General features: G+C 39.6%; 3 protein-coding genes and 1 long non-coding RNA gene across 4 annotated transcripts; 2 read left to right on the top strand and 2 right to left on the bottom strand.

Moving 5' to 3' along the window:
• Nucleotides 1-4,329: 4,329 nt before the first annotated feature.
• Nucleotides 4,330-6,035, top strand: LOC103437765 (uncharacterized). Its single transcript, XM_008376265.4, has 3 exons — nucleotides 4,330-4,567; nucleotides 4,684-4,747; nucleotides 4,886-6,035. The coding sequence occupies exons 1-3, from the start codon at nucleotides 4,487-4,489 to the stop codon at nucleotides 5,761-5,763; spliced, it is 1,023 nt and encodes a 340-aa protein (XP_008374487.3). The 5' UTR covers nucleotides 4,330-4,486; the 3' UTR covers nucleotides 5,764-6,035.
• A 91-nt stretch (nucleotides 6,036-6,126) lies between these two features.
• On the top strand, nucleotides 6,127-6,958 carry LOC139197126 (uncharacterized). Its single transcript, XR_011582253.1, has 3 exons — nucleotides 6,127-6,263; nucleotides 6,364-6,421; nucleotides 6,530-6,958. It is a non-coding gene; the product is annotated as an uncharacterized lncRNA (long non-coding RNA).
• A 502-nt stretch (nucleotides 6,959-7,460) lies between these two features.
• On the bottom strand, nucleotides 7,461-10,114 carry LOC103437766 (protein EDS1L-like). Its single transcript, XM_070823821.1, has 3 exons — nucleotides 9,603-10,114; nucleotides 8,411-9,163; nucleotides 7,461-8,331 (listed from the first exon to the last, which is right to left on the bottom strand). The coding sequence occupies exons 1-3, from the start codon at nucleotides 9,969-9,971 to the stop codon at nucleotides 7,603-7,605; spliced, it is 1,851 nt and encodes a 616-aa protein (XP_070679922.1). The 5' UTR covers nucleotides 9,972-10,114; the 3' UTR covers nucleotides 7,461-7,602.
• A 3,767-nt stretch (nucleotides 10,115-13,881) lies between these two features.
• LOC103437767 (protein EDS1L-like) lies at nucleotides 13,882-16,639 on the bottom strand. The gene is made up of 3 exons (XM_008376268.4): nucleotides 16,239-16,639; nucleotides 15,014-15,766; nucleotides 13,882-14,891 (listed from the first exon to the last, which is right to left on the bottom strand). The coding sequence occupies exons 1-3, from the start codon at nucleotides 16,602-16,604 to the stop codon at nucleotides 14,163-14,165; spliced, it is 1,848 nt and encodes a 615-aa protein (XP_008374490.3). The 5' UTR covers nucleotides 16,605-16,639; the 3' UTR covers nucleotides 13,882-14,162.
• Between the last annotated feature and the right edge of the window lie 318 nt (nucleotides 16,640-16,957).

The raw sequence follows: 16,957 nt of genomic DNA, 5'->3' as shown, positions 1-16,957 counted from the left end.
CATTAAGTAACAAATAAACAATTAAATAATCAGACATTAAGTATTCATGGCTTGATACTTACTGTTACGTTTTAGAATTCGTAATTCTTATGATGATTAGTAGGATTTGCGTTATGTGTTTCTTCTCTTCGACCATGACCTTGATTAGTAATGTTGATGTTCTTTTGTGCACTCCCTCCATGTGTTGAAAACGCGTCGTAGCGAACTATACTGATCTCTCTTGTGCACGTACAGTAGGGAAGCCATTTATAAAAGCTCCCGACAGTCCAGCAAACTAATGTTATTTTGTGACCCTTCTGGTTGTCTTAGACATGTTATTCGTTCGGAACATTTAATGTATTATCTGGAAGTGATTTGTAGCACACTCAAGCAAATTTAACGTGCCGGTGTAGGATGTATGATAAGATTGAATCCTGTTGTGCCGTTCTGTGTAAATCTTTTTAGTTTGATCTCGAGTACGTCGGAACGGGGTGTGTCAAGTTCTATATTTCGCGATTGATCTTGAAAACGAACAAATCCACGAAAAATCCAGGTTTTGCTGTTACTCTGTAAGGGTTACAGGAACTGGCAAACATTTTGACATACACAATGAAGACGACTCTACATCTTATTCTCAGTTCCTACTTGTTGGAACTAAATTCGCGCACCACCGTGCTGCTACGCTTGTACATTTCCTGAACCATTTACGAAGCATTTTGTCTAGCATCTTGCCCTCATGGCAACCTAGTTGATTAAGAACATCAAAGAAATAAGAATATCATCGACTTTTTATGTAGATATGTCAATGAGTCTGAAGAAGCATATCTTGATGAATCTTGATCAACAATTGATAGCAACGATCAAATTAAATATTTCCCAATAATATAACTAAACCAACATAAGTTTATTGTCACACTATGTGTCATCAAATGACTTTTTAGTCAAAACTGTCTCTAAAATTGGTATAATTCTTTACTTTAGTCCCTGACAATGAAAATCGATAGAAGTGGTCCTTCAATTTGTCCACCGTAAATCATTTTGGTCATTTCATGAAAAATATGTAAATATTCTTGTTAAGTGGAATAGTTGATTTGGTAAAAAAAAAAAAAAACCCTTAAAAAGGTGGTCACCTGATCATTCATGTGACAATTTAACAAATATATTGATAGTTTTTTTCATGAAATGACCAAAATAATTCATGATAAACAAACTCAGAAACCACTTATATCGATTTTCATTGTGAAGAACTAAATTGAGAATCTATGTCAATCTCAAACAACCATATTGGTTAAAAAGCGGTCATCAAATAAATATGAACTTATTATATTGGCTGTCATCGTATGAACAATAAATAAACTTATAGTATGAAACACGTAGATACCACACCAACCACATAATATTTATTTATACCCTAACAAGTTAAAATTTTGAATTAAATAAGCAATTAATGCATGCATTTTATGATGGAAGATAAGAGTGGTAGTAATATAAATATATATTTGACAATTGTCTTTATGTTAATTCTACTTCTGTCCTAATCCAATTCAAATAGTCAGAAGAAAGTAGAAATTTGTAAGGAGTTGAGTTTCATTAGGTATTTGAATTCACGTCACCATCTTGAACTTCTATAAACCCTAAACAACGACGTGCATTCATGTTAATTGTCATGCAAAATTTTTTTTTTTTTAAAACCTTTTTCATGCTGAACTTTGAGCAATCATGAAAATGCGTCCAAAACGAGAAGAAAGTGTAGAAAGAAAAAACAAGCGTAAAATTATTACTTGCATTGCAGCCCATTAAGCAAACCGTAAGTCTTACCATGGAAATACAACTTAAACAAGAAAAAAGTGCAAAATGAGAAAACGAGTGTAAAATTACTATTTATTACAAATTTGCCGGGATATGAAATACTCGATACAATGAATTTCAAAGATGCGGTCAAATTGTGCAAAGATAGCTATCGAACACGCTTTCTTAATCACATTGATTCTCCTATGGATATTGTCGTTAAAATAAGAATACAACAATAACAATAACAACTAGGGCTTATCTCACTAAGTGAAATCAGCATTTTTTTAGGATTCGTATAATAAGGATTCAACCTGAATGATGAAAAATAAGAATAATAGACAAAATTCTAATCAATTTAATTATACAGCTTAAACATATTACAAATAATATTATAGATAGAGTTTGTAAACCTTGGGCACCAAGTATACTTGGACCCAAAGTAAATTAGTTAACACAAAATTCTAAATTAATATTCATTGCAACGGAATAGAAAACGTACAAACTGAGGATAATGTGCTTTATGAGCCTCGATAAAACCTTGCCGGACCTTTCAACTAGGTCGAAGGAGAAAGAGCATCCCGCACAACATGAGAAGACTATCCTCACATGATAATACAAATGAAAACCAAAGAAATTACAAACTTTCATCAATCAAAATGTCCCTAAGTAAATCAGGGGGTCTTCAAACCACAAGAATTGTTGATCACTTCCAACTCCAACTCGAGCCAACCGATGTTAATTTAATTTAATTTTTTTTAATTTTTAAAAATAAATTAAGAAGGTTATAGATGTTAATGTGTAATTTAGAGTATCTCATATGGAATTTATTTTTACGTTCGTGCACCAATATTTTTGTAAGGGTAAATTACATAGTAGCCCCTCAGGTTTGAAGTCTATTACAACCCTATACAACACCTTTAAAACATTTCACTTTCATAGTACTATTTTATTTCAATATAGTACCTCCGTTACATTTTCCATCTATTGATCCGGTAAATGCTGATGTGGCTGCCACATTTGTGCCACGTGGCTGCCACCCATGTGCCATGTGGCAAAAAACAATATTTTTTAATTTTTTTTTAAAACCTAAACATTCTCAAAAAAAAAAAAAAAAAAAAAAAAAAAAAAAAAACTTAAAAACCCAGAAACCTAGAACCCATACCCCCCCCCGACTCACCTCCCTCTCCTGCACCATACCCACCCTCCCTTCCCTCTCCACAGCCGACGCCCAGAAGAATTCACACCCATAAAAATGGCGCCCTCCTCCTCACATCCCCTCGTCCCCCCTCCCTTCACCACCAAAACCACATATGCACCCTAATTCCTCCACCCTCTATCCGTCCCCCTTGCCTTCACCACCAAAACAACATCCACGCCCTCCAAACCCTCGAAATCACACCACCATGTCCTATCATCTCTCCCTCTTATATCCTTCCTCTACTTTACCATCTTTCCACTGCACAGAAAGACACATAAACATAGCAGCCCTCCGGTGAGATTTCTTGGCTTTTCGATCTGGGTAAGTGTTGTTCTTCCTTCCATTGGACCTTAGCAATGATCTGCTGCTGTTCAAAACCCTGAATATATGTTTGGTAGTGTTTAGGTGCAGATATGCCTCGAGGGAGATTCCCCAGAAATTTTGGAAGTTTAGAACCTTGGTCGTTGGGCCACTTTCAAAGGATTTTTCCGGCCATCTCCGATGGTGTATGGCCCTTGAAACTGGTATGGTCTTGTCCCCTACATTCCTAACTTCAAATCGACTTTTGAATCATCAAATTTGGTTGAGAATCAAGCTCGGAATGAGCTATGAAAGTTGAAAAGAAAATCTGCCAAAATCTGCGAACCTTGAAGGAGACGCGTGGAAACATGAGAGTGGTCGGAGAGTGCAGCGCATGGCTGCCTATGCAGCCACCTTGTAGAGAGAGAGGGAGGGTGGGTGGAGAGAGGAGGGAGGGAGGGAGGGAGGGAGGGAGGGAGGGTGGGTGGGTGGGGTGCAGGAGAGGGAAGTGAGTGCGCGGGGGGGGGGAGATGGTTCTGGGTTTTAAGTTTTTTTTTTTTCGGAGACTATTCAGGTTTTAAAAAAATTAAATTAATTTTTTTTGCCACGTGGCATATGGATGGCAGCCATGTGTCACAAATGTGACAGTCACGTCAGCGCTTAACGGATCAATGGATGGAAAATCTAACGGAGGTGTTATTTTGAAATAAAATTGTACTAGATGTATGAAAGTGAAATGTTTTAAAGTTGTTGTATAAGGTTGTAATAGACCTATGTGCTATGTAACTTACCATTTTTTTTAATTATTCAGAAGATAAAAAGTCCTAGAGAATCAAAACCTGAAACGACGGCGTATCGGATTTAAAGTCTCCGTGAACCGGAATCATGCACTTTTTTTCGTTAAAAGCACTTTACAAAATAACCCTTTCCGTACATAAATAATCCCCTAAAAAAGAATCAAAATTCTGTGAACCTCAACGGGACAAGCCCGAAAATTATATAAAATGCAGGGGCATTTACGTGAATAAACAGCTATATAAATGTAACTCACCCAGACGTTTCTAGAAGCACAAAGGGTCGAGCGGAGCAGAGAAGTTTACGATTTTCCGTTATCCATCTTGTTCTCTCCCTCTCTCAATCTCTCGAAGATTTTTACCAAATTTTAGGGTTTTTCTGTGAATCTTTGGAATTTTGAATCCGTCCGTTGAGAAAGGAACAATGCTTTCCGATGCAATTACCAGCGCCTCCGTCCATGCAGCCCCGAACAGCGGCGGCAGGGATTTGGGGAAGAAGAAGAGGGTGAGATTTCAAATTTTAATTCCCTCTTTTTTTAGTTTTCTTGAGATTCTAGGTGCGAAAGTTTGTTTCTTGATTGATTTTTGACGATTTGGTTGATTTATTTGGGGATTTTTCAGGCCAGGTCTGCCAAATTGAAGCAGTGCAAGCTCGATGTTCGTCGGGAGCAATGGCTTTCTCAAGGTGTGCATGCGATCTTATAATCTATACATTTAATTTGCTTTGCGATTGAATATGTCGTTAAATTTCGGAGGTTTGTGGGGTTTTCTGTAAAAATTTATTGTTTTTGGCATTTGATTGATTGGATTTGGTGCGATTTAGGCGCTGTGAAGAACAAGGATTGCAAGGAGGAACTGAACGGCGTCGTTAAAGCGGGAAAAGAGCGGAATCACAACCGTTCATTTGGTAATCTGGGGATGAGGCCCAGAGGTGGACAGATTGACGGATCGATCCACCATCACCATCACCATGACAGCGATTTGGAGTCGAACAGTCCGACCAGTTTGACAAGTAGTGTCTTGGGCAGCAACTATTCCGAGACTACATTTACTAGCAGCAGTAGTAGCAGCGGTGGCTGTTGCTCTGGTAATATCACAGAGGATGAGGAAGGTGGTGGTGACGATGGTTGCTTGGACGATTGGGAAGCGGTGGCTGACGCCTTAGCTGCGGATGAGAAGCCGAAAATCCCATGTCCAGAATCGCCCCCAGAGCATGATCCAATTGCTCAAATGGTTTCTCCTCAGGAAACGACTATTGGGTCTGATGGGGTTGAGAATTTGAACCCTCAGTGCGGCAGAGCTATCCCTAAAGCTTGGGGGAATGGCCATGCTTGGAGGCCTGACGATGCTTTTCGGCCTCAGAGTCTGCCCAATTTGGCTAAGCAGCTTAGCTTGCCGAATTCAAACCGGAAAAATTACAGTTGTGGTGGTGTTCCTTGGGCCTATAATGGTGTTGCCGTGCCATCCTCGTGTCCTATATGCTATGAAGATTTGGATTTCACGGACACGAGCTTTTTGCCTTGCTTGTGCGGATTCCGGCTCTGCCTTTTCTGCCACAATAGGATTCTGGAGGAGGATGGCCGCTGTCCCGGCTGCAGGAAGCCATACGAGCATGAGCCTGTTGAGGCAGAGACAAGTGTGCATGGAGGAAGTCTCACATTTCAGCTGCCTCGTTCTTGTAGCATGATCACAAGGTCTTAAGGAGAGCTTCTGCTTTTCGTGAGTTATGTATGCTGGTCTCTGGTTTTTCATGTCCTCGGTTTTGTGTGTTTTACAGTGTTAGAATTTGATTTCGCTAGTTAGATGTGGGTATATAGGGTTTTGAGCGCCCGGAATTGACCTGCTTCTATTTTGAGTTGGTTCTTATCTGTATGGTGCATTTGCTGATTTAGAGAGCTCGGTGACTCAGTGTTCTTATGTGAATATATAAGGTGGTATAGAAATTCAATACATGAATCAATTATTCTCTGGTATGCTGCTACTTTTAGTTTAATTTTTCCTAATTTATGTAGTATTTGATTGTCGTATTTTAGTTTTGGTTTATTTTCATTTCTAATTAATGGTGTAGACGGCATCCGTATCCCGGATGAGTTGTTCCTAATGGTTTAAACTCTATAGTTTCTTCATAATTGTACATCTCTATGGCTGGATTTGGATTCAAACGCGAGGTCTCTTTCATTAATCTCAGCTGTTAAGTCATGGTAATCTAGAAATTTCGGATCTTGTTTGTGGTCCATTAATATTTTTGTTTAACTTCTGAGAACAATGTTACACACTTAACTGTTTATACTGCTAATGTAGGGGATCTTAGTCTTCTAAGGTTATGGTGTGTAGAATTTTCATGTGGAGCTTCGTCTGGGTAAGATTTCTGTACATGGGCATCAGTCTTTTAAGGTTAACATGGATATTAGCAAACCCTAATCTACAATTATTTTGTGCTGGTAACTTGTTTCATGTGAGAGAATAGGGTACAATTTCAAGAGGGAACCTAGGAGCTTTCCTTGCTCAGGACGGTGTTGGTACCATCGTCGAGGGTGTTAACCCCTCTGTCGAGGGCTATGCACCTTTTCAACTTCTATTTATGGATTAGTCAAATGTTTAAGGCATGAAGGTATTAGACTTATGTTGCATTTGATTTAGTACTAGTTATCCTTATCTCTTTCGACAAAAAAAATACAGAGGGTATCTTTTTATCCCTCAGGAACCCGGAGATAATGACTCCGGTCACTTGGATGTCCTTGTGCTTTTCTTGGCTTTTCGTGTTCCTATCACTGTTTAACTTTGACTGTATGCATGGATTCTGTGTTGTTTCTCAAGCAGCCTTAGCAAGGAAATTAAACTCAACTGTTTCACTTGCATTTCTTCATATATGGAATGGTTTGTAACTTTGTATACATCATTCTGCCTTCTGCGCGTAACGAAACTATTCATGGCTTGATACTTACTGTTACGTTTTAGAATTCGTATTTCTTATGGTGATTAGTAGGATTTCCTTTATGTGTTTCTTCTCTTCGACTATGACCTTGATTAGTAATGTTGATGTTCTTTCGTGCACTCCCTCCATGTGTTGAAAACGCGTTGTAGCGAACTATACTGATCTCTCTTGTGCATGTACAGTAGGGAAGCCATTTATAAAAGCTCCCGACAGTCCAGCAAACTAATGTTATTTTGTGACCCTTCTGGTTGTCTTGGACATGTTATTCGTTCGGAACATTTAATGTATTATCTGGAAGTGATTTGTAGCACACTCGAGCAAATTTAACGTGCCGGTGTAGGGTGTATGATAAGATTGAATCCTGTTGCGCCGTTCTGTGTAAATCTTTTAGTTTGATCTCGAGTACGTCGGAACGGATTGTGTCAAGTTCTATATTTCGCGATTGATCTTGAAAACGAACGAATCCACGAAAAATCCAGGTTTTGCTGTTATTCTTTAAGGGTTACAGGAGCTGGCGTAGATTTTGACATACACAATGAAAGACGACTCTACAACTTATTCTCGGTTCCTACTTGTTGGAACCAAATTCGCGCACCACCATGCTGCTACGCTTGTACATTTCCTAAACCATTCACAAGTTGCGAAATGGTTTCTGTTTTTAGGTCAGCGGGGAGTTTGCTCCACCATTCCTCGAAGGTGGACGACTTGAGCAACACATCCTTACCGATCACCCCGTCCTGAATCCATTGCCCTACTTGCTCCTGAACTCTCAAAACTCTCTCCCTTTCCTCGTATACCGCCGCAAAGTTGCCGGAAAGCTTGTGCAACTCCTCCACATCTGCCCAGAAGCAGGACTCCGTGCATGAACCAGTTTGCAGTTTCTGTTCGAACTCGAGCCATCTCTGCGTCCATTTGTGGCGCGTTGGCCTGCCTTTCTTCATATAGGTTCCGGTATCTTCGTCCAATGAGTGCCTGTAGTAGTTAGCAACATCGAGAGGCTCGACAAGGCGGCGAAACCTAGTTCCAAGGTTTATCCACTCTTTCTTAGCCTCCAGTTCATCGGGGAGGTCGTATCTTTTGAACATTTCGATGATCTCATCCCATATACCTGTTAGCTCAATCCTGCTCAAATTAGCAACGAAATCTGTCTTGTTTTTATGAATTTTGAAGGCGTCGTAATATCCGACAGTGTGCTCGCATAAGGCCCTGTAGTCTTCAATTATTTTCAAATGTTTCGTGATCATCTCCATTTTTGAACCAACTTTCTCCTGGTTTCTTCGTTTTTGCTTCTCGAATTCTCCCGCTGCGCGAAGGCATAATCTAGCCTTTTCGCTCTGCGATTTTAGACAAAGTTAGAACGTACAATTTTGAAAAGAAGCGATGTAATATTATCGAAACGATAAAAGTACTTACCAAGCCAAGGTCATCAAAGAAACCATCTGAGGCTAAGGGGAGCGTTTCTAGGTTATCATCATAAGTCACACACTGCATTTCCAAGCTGCCTTCAAGCTCATTTTCGTAGGCCAAATGCTCGTTTAAGCATTTGAGCACGATCCTTGCCCCTTCACTTTCGCTGCTCAATTGACACGAGTAGAACAAGAGTTGCAGCACAGCTTCAGGGTTTTTCATGACAACCAGTTTCCCGTTGCCGGTGCAAAAAATGTAAGTTCCGAAAGGTTTGTACGGGCTTAGCTTAACGAACTTTTTCACAGTTTCGAGTAATAGGTTGGTGCTCCCTTGTAGTTTGGAGGCAGCATGAGTTGTAAGAGATGCTGCATTTCTCATCACATTTCTAAACAAATAGAAGGCTTCCGGGGATGATCCAATCGACTCACTCGCATAGGCGGGGGAATTTGGGTCGAAGAAGGGAAGGATCCTCTCGAATTCATGTTGAATCGAAGAGAGCGGAGCGAGCAGAATCCGAGGGATAATGTCATATCTCATGACAAAATGTATGAAGTATTGAGACCAATTTTCTCTCCTAAGAGCATGGGAAATAATATGGTTACCAATAAGGGGAGACCCGAAAGTCACACAGAAAAATGTTTCATTGCTTTGTTTCGGGTAATTTTCCAAGCACCAGATTGTGGCAAGCACGGCAGTTGCGCCGCCTGTAGAGTGGCCGGTAAATACTATTCTCTTCTTTTCATTGACAGCCTCTTGCACCTGGGAGAATTAGGAATGAAAGACCACCTGAGTTACTAATTAACATCCCACAACACATTATATTTGTGCGTACTAAGGCATAGCCAATAGGTGTCGGGTTTTATTACAAAATGTCAGAGCGTTATTAGTTTAGTAAACTAGGAAAATTGCTCTGAAAACTATACTTTATATACAAAATCACTTAAATAGCACATCGGGAGGAAAAATCTCCATGCAGTAGACAGTTTTTCTGAAGTATTGGATTTGAAGTGTAACGCTATCAAGTGTTTATACATGAAAAGTCCGTATCAGTTTTAGCACTTATATATTTTTATTGTGAATACACTCGCTTATATTCGACGTAGTACTTTACATTCTTTTACATATAATGTTTATGTGGCAAAATTAAAAATTTACAATTAGCAACTATAGCAAATGAATAACAATAACAAATTGATACCTTATTTTTAAGCTGGGAATTCTGCAATACATGTTCAAACTTCTGCAAAAAGGCTTGGTTGAAACTTGCAATTGCAAAATCTTGGTGCCCACCAGGTCCTGCAGCTTCATCATAATAACCTATGCTTTTCAGGGAAGGAAAGAGTGAAAGTTGGATCGTTTTTTCCCCAAAAGCACTTTCTCCAGAAGCCCAACTATCCACAGACCAAGATCCTGGGAAGCTGAAAACAACATCTGATGATCCAGAAGCAGATTTCTCCACATGAAACAGATCATCTGGGGATTTGTGTGCTTTGAAGGCAAGAGAGCAGCTTTTCTTGATAAGCTCCTCGCTTATTTTCAACTTCTCTCCAAGCCTTTCACTTCCCATTTTTCTAAATTATGGTATTTTTTTTCTTTCTCGTTTTTGATGATTTGATTTGGGTCTTGCTTTAAAGGGGTGGCGGGATGGAATGGTGGGGAAAATTATAAGGATGCCCTCAAGTCTTGACCAAGACTTGGGCTTCCTGTTTTGTTTTGGTTGGAATTCTTGTTTTTACTTTTCAGCAGACGACTATTCAAAGTATGAATTACTGTACTATTTTTACATTACCAAGTAGTTTTATAATAAAACTTCAACTTTCTTTATGATATACGTCATCTGCGCTCCCACACACAACAAAGGAGGACGCACCTTTATTTGAGTTCATTAGTGGCCCGCTTGGTTGCAAGTAGGTGTAAAGATGACATGGTCTTCCAAGCGTATGATTGACGTGGTTGGGATATTCCTATCAACTGTTTATTAATTGTCATTAAACAAGTAATGCTTGACCTTGGCTGACGACGAGGCTTGAATTTGATGTACTTCACATGTAAGTTTCCTGGTTATTCCAAAAAATGTTTTCTTAATATTTAAAGAATACTAGAAGTTGACGACAAAAAAACAAAAAAGAAGACTAGAAGAAAATGTTTTCTTAGTACTGCAATGCAAGGTCCTTGCCTTCCACTTTCGTCGAAAGTTTCTTCTCACTTTGCAGGAAATTGTGTTTGCTCTGTTGATTTGGAAATTTACTGAAAAATAGAGCTAGAATGGAGACATTGTTTTTGTTTTTATTGTGGATTTAGTGCTCTTTCCGTTTTTTTTTGGCGTGTAAATTATTGTGGTATTTATGCAATGAATTGTCATGCTCACTAGCTTGTATCGAGCCACACAACCTCAACAGTTGCATTTTGTTGTCATATTTTTGTGACCATTCTGGTTCCCTTAAGAAAAGTATATATAGATGTTATTTGTGCTGAACATTCATATAGCATGTGTGGAACCAAAACTATTACAAATGAAAACTGTACTTGTAAGTTGTAACCAAAACTATACCAAAGCAAAACACTAAAACTGTAGAGAGTGAATTCAAACTTGGATGAAGAGCCGGAGCCAGGCAGAGGAACGTTTCGTTCTGTAACATGGGGGCCACTTTCATAGGAAGGAGAGTCTGACCGTTACAAGTTACGTTACAGGCTTAGGTGGATTAAAAGTCAATGCTAAATCTCATCGACGACACCCAAAGTTCAAGAAAAACGTGAATGCTTGTGAGTACTGGAAAAAAATATCTAAAAAGAAAATGCTAGACAAATCATAATTTTTTACCACATTCATGTACAACGTGATATGACAATTGCCACATATAACCAATAGTCATCGTGGTAAACTCTTTGGTTGACATAGCATATATACCTCACTTGGCACACCGTCAATGGCAATGGCTACGGCACTACACCCAGGTCTGACCCCAATATTATCACTTAATTGGTACTACTGCACTTGCATATTTCCTGAACCATTCATAAGTCCCGAAATAGTTTCAGTTTTGTGGTCATCAGGGAGTTCGCTCCACCATGCCTTGAAGGTCGACCGTGGACGACTTCAACACATCCTTGCCGAGAACCCTGTCCTCAATCCATTTTCCTACTTGTCAACGCTCTCTTTTTCTCCTTGTTCACTGCCTGGTGTTCCTGGTCGTTGCCAGAAAGATTGTGCAACTCCTCCAACTCTCCCCAAAAGCAGGATTCGCCTGGGGTGCTGGCAGTTTTTTTCGTGCTCGAGCCATCTTTGTGTGTATTTGTAACGCTTTGGCCTGCCTCTCTCCATGTAGACTCCGGTGTCTTCTCCCTTTGCGTGCCTTTAGAAGTTAGCAATTTCAAGAGGCTCGGCAAGGTGGCGATATTCAGTTCCCAGCTCTACTCAATCTGATATAGCCTCAATTTCATCAGGAAGATCATATTTTTTCAGCATATCAGTTATCTCATCCCATATGCCTGCAAGCACAAGCCTTGTCACATTCGCGTCGAAATCTTTCCTGTGCTTTTGAAGCTTGAACGCGTCGTAGTATCCCACATTGTGCTCGCACGAGCCCATCGTAAACGAGGCAACAGGGTCAACCGAAGAGTTCAACGGGGACCAAGAAACTTCGTTGCTGCCACTTGAACTCGCTTTCGACGTGCCATGGGGTTAGGAAGGACCAAACATATAGCACCAACCCTTATATGCATGCCTAGAACAAGCACGAACTTTGGTTCTGAAGCCCTCTTAACCGTCAAACGAGGGACAAGCTTCTTCATCATCTCCACATGAACTAACACACTCAACATGCTAGTGGAGGGTTAGCGTGTCAAGACAGGTCATGGCTTGTCAAGACATATCATACCCTACATTCAGCTGATAAAGAGAATCTAGTAAGGAGTAGACCCCGAGGCCTAAAATTAATTTTTTTAGAAATTATTACAAAACAGGACGCTAGTTATATATGAACGTCTTCTTACTGGTAATAACACGTTCTCTAATTGAGCTGAAAATTTATACGTGTTCTTACCGGTAATAACAATTGTAAATTTTTCAGCTCTATAAATGAACATGTTCTTACCGATAAGAACACGTGTAAATTTTCAGCTTTACTAATGAACGTGTTCTTACTGGTAAGAACAGGTTCATATATGACTAGCGTCCTGTTTTGTACTAATTTCTCAAGGAGTTGCGGATACAGAGAACCAAGAATGCCAAGGTTCGACATCTTTAAAATCGAAACGTTTCATCTTTATCGATAAATTGGTGGATTGTATTGAACATTTGTGTAGGGCATTGTGGTCGGCTGTGGATGGAAATGGGCTGAAGCACATCTTGCTGTGCCGTGCGATTTTGGGGAAGGCAGAAATGGTGGCGCCGGGCTCAAAGCAATCGAGCTGCAAGGAGGTAGACACTGGAGTGGAAACTTCATGATTCATGACAACATTATCACTTTGTTTCGAACAAGGTAACACGCCCGCAGCTGATACAGAGGGTGAGGCAGACTGCCGGCGACAGGCTGTTGATTGGAGTAATCAAATCTGTCTAAGAGGCAGATTGGTGCCAGGGCAAATGCATAACGTTGTTTGGTGAGCAATCCTATGCGCGTAGAGATCATATACACTTACACTAAAAAAACTATATTTTTTAGAATTTAAATTTATTATTTAACATATAACACCCTAAAATAAAATATCTGAATTTTTGCTTTAGTATTTAGTAAATTTGGTGGTATAAGATGAAAGTTCAAGTGACTAAGAGTTTGTAATACTTTGCAAAATATTCTTCAGAAGTCAAATAAATTTGATAAAAAGTATTTGTTGAGTAATACACCATATTTTTATTAATTAAAATGTTAGGCGGCACAACTTAATTGGATAACAATTAAAAAAAAGGGGGGTGTTGATCACTAGGGAAATGGAGAGGGAGTCTTTCTTCTTCTATGGAACTAAGGTCCAAGAACAGCATAGCTATGGTGGTCTTCCTTGTGCTCATCTTCGTCTAAATTAGATCTTTCTTCTTGGTTTAAATCTTCTCTCCTCCACCACCTGTCCAAACCGTTGGGTGATCCTTAGAGGTCTTCACAGGCGCTTCTTCAAACTTCGGGGTGGTCCCGAGACCACCCAGGTCCATATATGCATCCGCCCTGCCTATAAGTCAACCAAACCTTCTAGGATGTATTCCAAAAGATGTTTTCTTAATATTTAAAGAAGATTAGAAGAAAATGTTTTGTTAATATTTAAAGAAGACTAGAAGAAAATGTTTTCTTAATATTTAAAGACTTGGTTGACGGGCCTTCCACTTCGTTGAAAGTTTCTTCTTTCTTACTTTGCAGGAAATTGTGTTTGCTCGGTTGATTTGGAAATTTACTGCGAAATAGGGCTAGAGAGAAGGCATTGTTTTTGTTTTTATGGCCATATATGTTCATGGCATGTATCGAGCCACACAACTTCAACACGAGTGATTTTGCGACCATCCTGGTTCCCTTAAGAAAAGTATAGATGTTATTTTTGCTTAACAGTCATTGCATATCTGGAACCAAAACCTTTACAAACGAAAACGGCACTTGAAACCAAAACCATACCAAAACAAAACACAGACACAACAAAACACACACAACAAACAGTAAAACCGCGGAGAGGGGATTCAAACTTGGGTGCAGAGCCGGAGGCAGGCAGTCTGACCAGTGGCTATGGTGCTAACCCTAGCTCTGCCCCCTTATTATCACTCAATTACTAATTAGTACTACCCCACTTGCATATTTCCTGCACCATTCATAAGTCCTGAAATAGTTTCCGTTTTGAGGCCAACGGGGAGTTTGCTCCACCACGCCTGGAGGGTGGACGACTTCAAGACATCCTTGCTGAGAACCCCATCCACAATCCATTTCCCTACTTGTTCCTGAAGGTCCAAGACTCTCTTTTTCTCCTTGTTCACTGCCTGGAGGTTGTCAGAAAGTGCGTGCAACTCCTCCAACTCTGCCCAAAAGCAGGATTCCCCCCGGGAACCTACTGGCAGTTTTTTTTCGTGCTCGAGCCATCTTTGTGTGTATTTGTAACGCTTTGGTCTGCCTCTCTTCATATAGACTCCAGTCTCATTTCCCTTTCCGTGCCTGTAGAAGTTAGCAATGTCAAGAGGCTCGACAAGGTGGCGAAATTCAGTTCCAAGCTTTACCCAGTCTGACATAGCCTCAAATTCATCAGGAAGATCATATTTTTTCAGCATTTCAGTAATCTCATCCCATATGGCTGCAAGTTCAAGCCTACTCACGTTCGCTTCGAAATCTCTCTTCACCTCTTGAAGCTTGAACGCATCATAGTATCCCCTATTGTCCTCGTTCGAGCCTTGGTAGGCTCTTAGGTTTTTCATTTCTTCCTCCATTTTTCCCTTTTTTAAATCAAATTTGACCTTGTTTTCTTGTTTGTGCTTCTGGAATACACCTGCTGCGCGAACACATTGTCTAGCTCTTGCACTCTGCAATATTACAAGAAAAATATCAGAACACGTTACAGACCCCAGATACAATAATAGGGCTTGTGTGATAACCATTTCGTTTTTATTTTTAAGTACATTTGTAAAGGAAAAAAAGTACTTACCAGGCCAAGGTCATCAAAGATACCATCTGACGCTAAGTTGAGCATTTCTAAGTTATCGTCACAAGTCACACTCTGCATGTCCAAGCTACCTTCAAGTTCATCATAGTATCCCAAGTGCTGGTTCAAGCATTTACAGGCGATTGTTACCCTTTCAGTTTCGTTGTTTAATTGACAAGTAAAGAACAAGAGTTGCAACACAGCTTCAGGGTTTTTCAAGACAACCAGTTTCCCATTCCCGGTACAGAAAATGTAAGTGCCAAAAGGTTTGTAAGGGCTTAGGTTAATGAACTTCGTTACAGTTTCGAGTAGTAGATTTGGACTCCCCATCAGTTTAGAGGCGGCACTGCTTGCAACAGATGATGCACTGCTCATCACCTTTGTAAACAGATCCAAGGCCGCCTGGGATGATCCAATTGGTTGACTCATGTACTCAGAGGAACTTGGATCGAAGAAGGGGAGGATTTTCTCGAATTCTTGTCGAATGGATGACAGAGGAGCAAGCAAAATCCGAGGGACAATGTCATATCTCATGACAAAATGTATGAAGTATTCAGACCAATTTTCTCTCCTAAGAGCATGAGAAATAATGTGGTCACCAATAAGGGGAGATCCGAAAGTCACACAGAAGAAAGATCCACTGATTTCTTTCGAGCAATTTTCTAAGAACCAGATTGTGACAAACGCAGCAATTGCACCGCCGGTAGAGTGGCCAGTAAATATTATTCTCTTCTTTGCAGTGATAGCCTCTTGCACCTGAGAAAATTAAGATTTAAGAGTGATGACAACACGAATTACAATTGAATTGGCCTACAGCACATCGCATTTATATGCCTCAAATTTTGCTGTAATATGCTCAACCTAAATCCGGTCTGTTAATTTAACTTTGTCGATTTGTACTTTTAAAATGATTGAAGGTGCTTTTAGAAAAAATAGTTTTAGGTTTCAAAAACACTTGAAGTGCTTTCTGCAAAGAAGCACAGTTACATGCTTCTTACAAGAAGCACTTTAAATGTTTTTTTTAAATGTTTTTTTAGAATTCAGTTGTATTTTTACTAAAGATAGGTTCTAATAACATTTTCACCAAAACAATATCTAATAGCATTAAATTAAAAGCACGTCCAAAAACTATAATTGCCTACACCGTAACACAGAAACAATATCTAATAGCATTATGGCAATTCAAATTTTAAACAATTGCCAAATGTATTCAAATTTTAAACAGTACCTTGACTTTCAGCTGGGAATTGTCCAATATTTGTTTAACTTTGTCAACGAATGCTTGGTTGATAGTTGCAATTGCAAAGTCTATCTCTTCTGGCTTTGCTGGATCATAGTTCCCAACACTTTTCAAGGAAGGAAAGAGTTCGAGATCGACTTTTGCTTCTCCAAAATCACTTTCTCCAGAAAACAAACTCTCCACAGACCAAGTTCCTGCAGGAAAGCTGATAACAACATCTGATGATCCTGCAGCAGAGTTCTCCACAAGAAACGGTTCACCTGGGAATTTGTGTGCCTCCAAGGCAAGAGAGCAGCTTTTCTTGATAGTCTCCTCCCCTATATCCAGCATCTCTCCAAGCCTTTCACTTCCCATTTTTCTGAATTTAATTTGTTGTTTTTGGTATGTTTCTTGTTGCAGATGCTGCTGCTTTTATAGGAAAGCTGGAGAATGCAGGGTGGACTCAAATTACAAGAATGCCCTTGAAGATTGACCAAGACTTTAGGCTTGTGCTGATTTTTGGGTGTATAATAATGGGCACTATTGTCATTAAAAATTTTCTTTTAAACAAACGATATTATCTCTACTAAGTGGATGCAATCGTGCAAGAGTTGGTTAAGTTTCATAATGGTTAGTAATAATATGATTCAAATCCGTCTTTGACAATAATCGAACCTAAGACTCTCAATTACAAGTGAAGATAATTATTATCAAACAATAATAATGAG

The sequence above is a fragment of the Malus domestica genome, chromosome 06, assembly GCF_042453785.1.
Source record: "Malus domestica chromosome 06, GDT2T_hap1".
NCBI lineage: Eukaryota > Viridiplantae > Streptophyta > Magnoliopsida > Rosales > Rosaceae > Malus > Malus domestica.
This window is presented reverse-complemented; position numbering and strand designations above follow the sequence as displayed.